The sequence below is a fragment of the Bison bison genome, unplaced genomic scaffold, assembly GCF_000754665.1.
Source record: "Bison bison bison isolate TAMUID 2011002044 unplaced genomic scaffold, Bison_UMD1.0 scf7180017864134, whole genome shotgun sequence".
NCBI lineage: Eukaryota > Metazoa > Chordata > Mammalia > Artiodactyla > Bovidae > Bison > Bison bison.
The window spans coordinates 4,963,161-4,972,944 of record NW_011494706.1 but is presented as its reverse complement, the minus strand read 5'-3'; the positions used below and the strand labels follow the sequence as shown (position 1 = coordinate 4,972,944).

The 9,784-nt window shown below is 36.8% G+C and overlaps 1 protein-coding gene across 4 annotated transcripts in view; it reads right to left on the bottom strand.

Moving 5' to 3' along the window:
* Nucleotides 1-638: 638 nt before the first annotated feature.
* SGCE (sarcoglycan, epsilon) overlaps nucleotides 639-9,784 on the bottom strand; it is a 71,547-nt gene continuing 62,401 nt past the window's right edge. For all 4 annotated transcript variants that reach the window (XM_010839759.1, XM_010839760.1, XM_010839761.1 and 1 more), the window contains 2 exons: nucleotides 4,039-4,082; nucleotides 639-1,150 (listed from right to left, as the gene is read on the bottom strand). In XM_010839759.1, coding sequence (XP_010838061.1) covers nucleotides 1,134-1,150; nucleotides 4,039-4,082 — 61 coding nt within the window. In that variant the 3' untranslated portion in view covers nucleotides 639-1,133. The remainder of the gene's footprint in view (nucleotides 1,151-4,038; nucleotides 4,083-9,784) is intronic.

The window sequence follows — 9,784 nt, the reverse complement described above, 5'->3', positions numbered from 1 at the left end:
ACCTCTGAGCAATTAATTAATAGGTAATACAGAAATCTGCCCAGAGCAGATTAAGAGGAGATTTCCCAGATGGTCTAGACCACAAGGTTTCCCAGACAGCCTCTGAGCTTGTCTGATGGACGCACTGATCTGATAGTGTCCATGATGCAGGAAGCAGGCCAGTATGTTATCAAGACACTCTGCTAAGCCTTGAAAGTAGTGTTACCACAGGAGATCCTGGGGTTTTGGAGCTACTTCATGTCATCATCAGCAGGCAACTGTTCTCTTTTTGAGCAACAACTCCTGGCATGCTTCTAAAACCAAATATGTGATTACAGAGTCAGGGTAAATATGCAGTCTGGGCGGCCCTTCATGAACTGTAGATCTGAACTGTCAGATCCAAAGAACCACGTTTACCCTACAATACTCCAAGAAGCAGTATATGAAAGAATAAGCTTTACGGGCCACAATGCTATTTAAGTAAATGTGTTACTTACTTGGAACACAAAAGCATACATTCATATATTACAGGAAGTGCTTAATAAAAATCTCATTAAATAAAGAATAAATAGGTGAACCTGTTCTTAGCAATAAAAGATTCCTACTTATACAGGAGGCTATCAAATAGTTTCTGAAGTAAATTTTGCCACACATCAGGCTTCATTAATAATATTTATTTTAAAGATCACTTTTTATCGTAACAAATATAAAGTCATCAATGTTTTACAAATTGTCAAAAATGCCTTAAGTACAAAAAAAATTAGTAAAATGAATGTTATATTGTATATTATTTGGTATATACTTAATACTGTCAACATGCATACCATATGTCAGAAAAGCTCATGCATTATTGGAAGAGAGAAAAAAATGAAAGTGCTATATTAAGACTTCCCAGGTGGCTTAAGTGGTAAAGAATCCACTTGCAATGCAGGAGATATGGGTTCAATTCCTGGGTCAGGAAGATTTCCTGGAGGAGGGTATGGCAACCCACTCCAGTATTCTTGCCTGGAAAACCCCATGGACAGAGGAACCTGGTGGGCTACATTCCATGGGGTCCCAAAGAGTTGGACACAATTGAGTGACTGAGCACTCACACACGCAAAAGTGCTATATTATCTGATTACAAATTCATCGCTTCGGTTAGTTTTCTTTCTTCAGGAATACCATTTACCTGCAATATGTAAGAATGAATATGAGTGTGAGTTAGACATGGACAACTTTTAGACTTTGAGCAAAACAAATTATAGCAAGGTGTAATTTTCTATCTTCTTAACATAATTATGTTGCATTATTTCTTTGCATTTGGTTTTCAACAACAACAAGAAAAAAAAGAGGAAAGTCTAAATTAGTCCTCTCCTTCCTGGAGAAGGAAAAGACTACCCACTCCAGTATTCTGTCCTAGACAATTCCATGGACTGTATAGTCCACGGGGTTGCAAAGAGTCGGACATGACTGAACGACTTTCACTCTTGGGTCAAAGTTATAATGTTTTATATTTCTCAAAAGGTATGGTCTGAAAATTCCTCCCACAATAAACAAAAAGAATGGGTTCTGACTGTGGGATGTATGACTGCATTGTTTAATCACAGCTCTTTAGAAAAAATCATGTGGGTAGAAAGGACAGAGAAAATGAGAGAATCTGAAGGGATGTCAGAACTGATGGCTTCGGCTGGTCTAAATGGTATTACTACTTACTGTCAGCTCTTAACTGCTCTATTATCTGAGCCAGTGCATAAGTGCAGGATTACAACCCCAGCAGTTAGTTCATTTCTTAAAGTTCTGATGATCTTTTAAGAGAAAACAACTAACTAAAGAAAACAAACTTCAAAATATACTCTCCATTGGCAAATTCCATAGAGGAAACTCAAATAAAATATCTTGAAATCCAAGAGACAAACACTGTGCTTAAATCACCTTCATAAAGAAAACTGTGATATCAACATAATGCTTTGAGGTACTTGCAAAAAGCAAATTATGTAAACCCTGCACAAATGTTGTTGCCTCCTCGTGATACTAAGATAACCAGGATGGAGGGACAGCAAGTTGTGCCCATGGAAATTTTGACACATCCATAGCACTGAATCTACACAGGTGCACACAGAATGGAATAAAATTGATAAACAAACTTTATTTTTTCATTCAAATGAATAGAAAGGGAGTAAGGAGTGTAACGTGCCCATTTAGCTCTTCTCTCCAGGAGTCACAAGTCTATTTGGTGTTACATTTATCAGAGGAAGAAACACAACAATCTATCACAATTATAAAAGATGCTAGGGTGGTTTCTCTCCCTTTAGCATTTAGGTACTTTGGGGACTCACTGAAAACGAGAACAAGTCGAAAATAACCAAGAAGAGATGGTGCAATAATATACCCCAAATAACAGAAAAATATAAGAAAACAAGAAGGTAATAGGCTATAGTGTTAACTAAAAAGGAGATGAAAGCTTTCCTGACTCAAGCAAAATGCTTGTTTCCCAAAACCTGTTTTAGAAAAATAACTTAGAAAATTAGGCTGAACAACCTAAAATCCCCCTAGGGAAATTCATTGGCTCTTATAACACTTGCTCAGGCATAAATTGTCTTTTAATTTGGAAATGGTGCCTATTACTAAAATGTAGCAAGCTAACAAGTGTACTTGCTAAGAATTTATGCAACTATTAAATAAATCTCTCTAACATCATATACTTAGGTTTCTTTATTTCCCCCAATGGGAGGGGAGAGAAGTAAAATCTAGATTGTGTATATATTCAAAAGAACTATTTACTATTTTTCTAGATATTATCTTCCTTCATTCCTTGTCTGAAATAATTAAGAAACAGAGGAAAGACATCTTAGGAGAGATTGAAGCCTATGAGGAAGAAGTTCTAGCATTTTCACTGTAGAAATACCCTTTTAAAATTTTATCTCTTGAAAAAAAGTCATGAAATTAGTGGTAGTAAGGACTCATTTATTTCTTTGCTCTTTAGGCACATTTATAGCAGTTTGTTCCTTCATCAATCACCTGAACACTCACACAATAGAATCACTGCATCAATATATTGAACAGTCTTGTTGAAACATGTTAACATTTAATTAAAACATAGCAATCAAAACTCTGGGGAAAATTCGTATAAACGTTATCTCATACTTAAAATCTGATGAACAACTTCATTATACTTGCCTCAAATCTTTGAAAAGTTGTCAAACGAAAATCTCCTTAAATTCCCCGAAAGCATTAATAGAGAAGATAATTTTTTGAATGAAAATATGCACAGATTTTCTATATGTGCCTAAAGTTTTAACGAGACTTACTTAATAGCTTCCCCACCACAATACCACTATTCATACTCAGAATTCCACATCCAACTTACAGTTTTAAAACTTCTCTTGCTTTTCCAAAAGAGCTACAAAGGCATTACTGGTTGCTTGGCAATTAGAACTAGGAATCAACCACTAATTAGAAGACAATCATGAATAAGTTATCTACTTGGTACAGAGATGAATGAAATAATTGGCTGTGGAATATTTTTAGGGACACTTGAAAGAAATAAACTTAAAGAAAGCAAGTCTTAGGGAAACAGGGAGAATTGTCCGCCATCTTGTTATTGGTCATGTTATAACAGCTTTTTAAAGCTGCATTAAAACCAGGCCAACCATTTCTCCTTTATCCCCCTGAAGCCTCACTGATTAGCCACAATGGTTTTCTTTTGTAAGAGTCAGTTTCAAGCTGCTCACTTACTGAGACAAATCCTGGAAGCATCCAAGCTAAGAATCTTTCATACCAAGGGGAAGAATAGGGAGCTTTGCTGAAGGAAGGGGATTTTATTCAGCCTTCCTTAATTAGACAGGACCTCCATGGATGCTTTTGCTTTAAGATCATTTACGCTGTGTTTATCACTCTGATGCCAATCTATGCAATAATCTAAGCTATTATCCTGAGGTTCTAACTCTGATTAAAGAATGACACGACTGTTTTGCCTTACTTGGTAGAGCTAAAGCTTCATAAAGTATCTACTACTAAACAATCTTTTAATCTATTAGCTTCATTCATAAACATCAACTTACTATTTTTAGTACTCACCTGTAGTCTGCTGTTGGGGAATCTGAGTCTGATGTGGCAAGTTCCTAGAAATGATTAACATTTTTTAGTAAAACTGTTTTTATTCACACACATGTAAACAGAGAGCAGGCACATTAGAATGAAAAACTTCATAGCTAGAAAGGACCCCAGAAATCATCTAATCCAGCACAAACATGGTCCCCCAACCCTCACAAGTTTATGGATGAGGAAACCGAGGTCTGAGAAAGATGAATAATAACAATATTTGATAAGATTCAGGGAGTTTCTGCTACCTGTTAAACTTTATCTCATGAGAACACAAGGAGGTAGGTATCAATATTATTTTTCCCAATTTACAGATGAGGAAGTAGGCCGAGGTTCAAGGCTACATAGCTAGGAAGTGGTAGATAAAGATGTGAACACAGGGACTCCTGGCTGCGTGCCTATAACCTGTACACTTTCAGATCCAGGTCTAGATCACATGTACACACTCACAGAACAACATGTATCACCATCTTCAGTCACTGTGCCAAGTCCGTGCTCCTCCCTCCAACTTCCAGGAAATGACACTGGCTATCCACCAGCTGGACAAGTCAAAAGTACAGAAATCCTCACTGACTCTCCCCCCTCATTCAGTCCCCACATCCAATCACTTGGGAACCCTTCATGAGTCTCCTCAGTCTCCTGTGAATCTGTTCACATCTCCCCATCTCTACTGCTGCCTTGGTGGAAGCCATCACTATTTCTCATTTGGGTTTTTGCAACTGGTCTGAATTGTTTCCTCATTCCCGTTCTTGTTTCCTCATCACTTACTGTGCACGTTGCATCCAGACGATCCTCCAAGGCACAAATCTGACTATGTCATTCAAATGAACACATTTCATTATTTCCTTATACCTACCTGTGAATTAAGTTTCAAGTTTCTTAGTGTGGTGCAGAAGTCCAACCCAACATACCTAGCTCCTATATGGAGCCCTCCCTGCACTGCTTGAAACGGAACCACCACCACCATGGCCTCTGTGACCTCTTGCCGCCAACTAGCCCTCATTTATCCTTGCAAACTCAACCCAAAATTTGTTAGAGTGGCCTCTTGTTACTCCCATAATTTAAAGTATCCCACAAGGAATGTTAATTAAAATATTTAACTTATTACTTTTAATTTAGAAAGTAACATCTCAAGTACCACCTCTTCTATGCCTCTGTCCTCTCCAGGCATTCCTTCCCCAATTAGGTTACCATTCAGCATGCTTTCATACACATGTTCTCATTGTACTTCTCCTCACTTAATATTTAATTGCCCCAAAGTGCCTTAACAATAAGAATGTTCCTATTTTGTATAGTACCCCTAGCAGTAAGCATACAACGTTTGAATGAACACATACAAAAATGAAGATGCTTAAAAAGATTAATGTAACGTGCATGTTCACTGACACACATTCACCCACTCATTTTCATATTTTGATATGAAAACTAGTTTACAAAAATGTAGTTTAGATTCCGTGTAGAAGAAATTCTAGGAGTCAATAGGGCTTAGATTTTAAGCCAGGGATTTTCAAGGTTTTTTTGTTTCTCTTCAGGAATGGAATTCCTTTTAATTGAAATCTTAAGCAGAACTCTTGATGTACAAAAGAGATAAATGTGAGGTTGCCTGGGTTGAAACAAGGGAGCCAGGAATGCCGTCTCCTTTGTTTCGTTTGCCTCTCATGCTGGCCCCTAAGGCATTTTAAAGAAACCTCCGAGAAACAGAGTTTGAAAACCACTGATCTGAATCATTTCAGCCAGGCAAATATTATGCTCCAAATACAAGGGCCTAAACTGGAAAACAGGACATGCTAGTTAAACATTGTTTAAACTCTTAAACTAATCCATAGGAATGTTAATGACCTCAAGTGATTTTTTTTTAAAAATTTCTATTCTATTTAAAAGATATGGTTAAGGAAATAAAATCAAATTTAATTTAGTTTGAAAAAGTTACTTTATAATTCATCTCAATAATCACATTCTTTTTTTTTTTTTTGCTATTACCTATCAGCCCTATTTATCCTTGTGAGGTCTCAAGGAGTATTTTTCTTTGTTTATTCTTTCAGTACTTCACAAAATGTATTTGTAAATGCTTTTGATCACAAAAGTAAAAAGATGAATTTACAAATCACGGAAAGGACATTAAGTTATAGATTTAAAGATGGAAGAACAAACACCTTTACTACCAAAGTCAAAAATGTAATTTCATTGGCATTTGGGAAGGGGATATTTGCCCCTTCAAGAGGAAACAAGAGTTTTGTTTTAACATCTTAGGTACAACTAACTTTGGGTCTATTCTACATTGGAAACAAATACAATATACCTTACACACACACACACACACACACACACACACACATCCTCATTTCCTATCATCTCTAGCTCTATTTAGCCTATTGATGGATTAAATCAATACATTTTGACAAAACAGAGACACCAAATAGGACAAAGAAAATCTCAAAAACCCTAGATAAAGATAACCAAACTCAGAAATCAAGCTGTGAATGACGTGGCTGCCGCCCACTCCCACCCCACACACTGGTCAGCCCTCTTACCCTTCTGTGGAACACAGTTTTCAAATCATAGATCTGAGTCGATCTATACCCTGTAATTTCTTCTCTAGCCATCATTTTTTCCCCCTCTTCTGCTACAACTTTCTAAATAGCTATGGGGTTGGTTAGGTTTGAAGAGAACTGATTAGTTGAGAAAGTGCCACACACAAATAAGCAAAAAATTGAGAGAAGTATGAGCAACTGTGTGTGCTACATTGGTTTAGAGATTTAAAAGTATCTGCAGCGTGTGTCCCAGTTGGTTAACGATGTACATATGCTCCTTGCAACTTCAACGGAAACTTACATGAGTTGCATATGTATAAACACAGTGTGTACAAAAAGGTGCTCAACAAAAAATTTGTGGAGATTCAACCTCCTCTGTCTCCAAGGTGTATACACATACCTGATTTTGTGGTTGTCCAAACTTGTGGCTACGTGTGAGCCTGTGAGTGTGAATATACCTATGATGGGCATATTTGAAGTACGTATTTCATTTAAAGGCGGAAGGGATACCTCATAAGAGCGCTGCTTAAGGCATACTGAAAAAATGCCCCACTACTGACTTCGCTATAGCTGAGCAGAGAATGCAGTAAGAAAATGGAAACGTTTTCATCTTTGGTGAAAGCAGGTTGCTAAAGGCAATTAGACAGGAGAGTGGGGTCTGACTTCAAATAGAAGTCCTATAATCCTTCAAAGAAAGGACCTTTATAAAGTCATAAGACTATTTAGAATAATTAAGTTATTAAAGGACTAACAGAAAGATTATTATGGGTAAACTGAACTATGTAGAGAAAAGATTTACAAAAACTGTAATTCTCTGAATTATCAGCATTAATTATTTTCTATTTTACTACCATTAATTACAGGTATTTAAATAGAAAATTATGTAAATTAGCTATTGCACAAACTCTATCCTTTAAGATAGCAAAGGTAATAACTTGCAAATTAACAAATAAGTGATTTAGGGGGAGTACACAATCATTTATTATTTGTATAACCATTTTAAAGTAATTTGATGTTCTTGGATACCCCGTAGAGTTATTCTATGAGTAAGGTTGAGGATTATCAACTCATTATATTCCCACTTGCTTGAAGACCCAGAGCAAAGAAAGGTTAAGTGATTTCTATAAAAGCCACAGAATCTGTGCCAGAGTTGAAAACAAATGACATTAGTTTAGTTACGGGGAACACAAAACACTTCTCTTGTGAATTAGTATGGATTCATTTAACAATACGAAATAGTAACATCTTTGGGGCATTTCTCAATTATCAACAAAAACTGGTATTACCAAACCTTAAATTTTCTACAAATTCTTTTCTACAGAAATGCTGATTTGGGTCCTATGACTACTTTTACTAAGGAATCAAGTCATTATTTGGCTCAAAGAAGGAAGGAAGGACACAAAGAAATTGGAAACATCACCACAATTTTAAATTTCAAGATCTAATTTTAGTTAAAATCGATGTAGAATATACATGCAATATAAAGAAGAAAGGCGATATTTGTTTATTTTAGGTTTTTCCCTCCTACTTTTATAAAGCCAAAAGCAAGTCTACCACAAGTTTAAAATGGAGTCAAAATCACTAGAATCAAAACCCATCAGAGAGATATACTTATTGCTTTTAGTGTATCCTTGCTGAATTTTTTAAAAAGTCAATGGCTCTGACATATCCTTGGCTGCTTGACACTTCTTGTCAACAAGAAATTATTATCTTCATCTCCAGAAAGTCTCTTCAACTGATAATAACTTTTATTGAAACCTAATTTTTTATTTATGGAATTTTACCATGAAGTTGGTTCTCACTAGTACCCAAGGGAAGACAAATGGAAAAATACTTTAGGTAAAAGCAAAATGATTAGTTACTAAATATCTATAATTAGAAGACTTAATTCTACTTTTATACTGTTGATTTGTAAAAGATTAAACACAACCTACTTCCTGTTTTGAGGGAGACCCAATCACCCCAGATTAGGTGTTACGTTTAGCATAATGAATAAGGAAAATTTTGGTATAGCCAAGTAAAATCTTCCTGGAAAATGTCTGGATTACCTTCCCTTATCATTCCTTACATAAACTCTTCATTGAAGATGCCTCCCATGAAGGAAAAATCAACTGATATTGATGTTGGTATAAGAAAAAGATAATGAGGAGGCAGATCTACCCCAAAAAAGACTGCATAATACATTATAAATTTAAGAATAAATCATTTTTTAGAAAATTGAATATTGGGGAGCCTTTGGTCAATGCTGTCCATAAAACTGCAAAGTGAGTACAATTTCCTGGGTGGTTTTTATCCTTTCAAGGTTTACCATTTCTCCATCCCATTAAGACATCATTTTCTAGTCATCACTCACCTCTCACTTCTCCACACCATCCCCTTCTGCAATTTAAGGGAGTGTGAAAGCAGAGAGGTTGATGGGCATAATAAACTCACGAAGCCCAGCAGTCTAGACTGCCACATGTTCTTTCGCACAGACCCCTCAAGGGGAATTAGGAGAAACTGTTCCCCTCCCACCACCCTCAGCAGAAATGCCAGAAAACCTGAATCCTAAAATGGAAGCACTTCAAATATTTAAAAGCTGGGATTCCCAATTTTATTTTTCCTGCTCCACCATAATACACCCTAGAAGCAGGGCCCTGGGATCTGTATTGTTAAAGCCTCACAGGGGAGTGTGGCCTCAAACTTGGTTTGGGAATAACCAGGCTAGATTATCTCTCAATAGTCCTTTTAGGACCTAAAATTCTATGCCTTGGAATCTGAGTTTCTTAATTTAAATTACTGTGTGTTAGTCGCTCAGTCATGTCTGACTCTTTGTGATCCCCATGGACTGTAGCCTGCCAGGCTCTTCTGTCCATGGGATTTCCCAGGCAAGAATACTGAAGTGGGTTGCCATTCCCTTCTCCAGAGGATCTTCCTGACCTAGGGATTGAAACCGGATCTCCTGCATTTCAGGCAGATTCTTTATCATCTGAGTCACCAGGGAAGCTCATAATTTAAATGAATATAAAAGCTTACCTATGGGGCCTGGCGTGCTGCGATTCATGGGGTTGCAAAGAGTCGGACACGACTGAGCGACTGATCTGATCTGATGAGATACATCGTGTGTGCTAAGTCACGTCAGTCGTGTCTGACTCTTAGCAACCCTATGGACTGTATGTAGTCTGCCAGGCTCCTCTGTCCGTGGAATATCT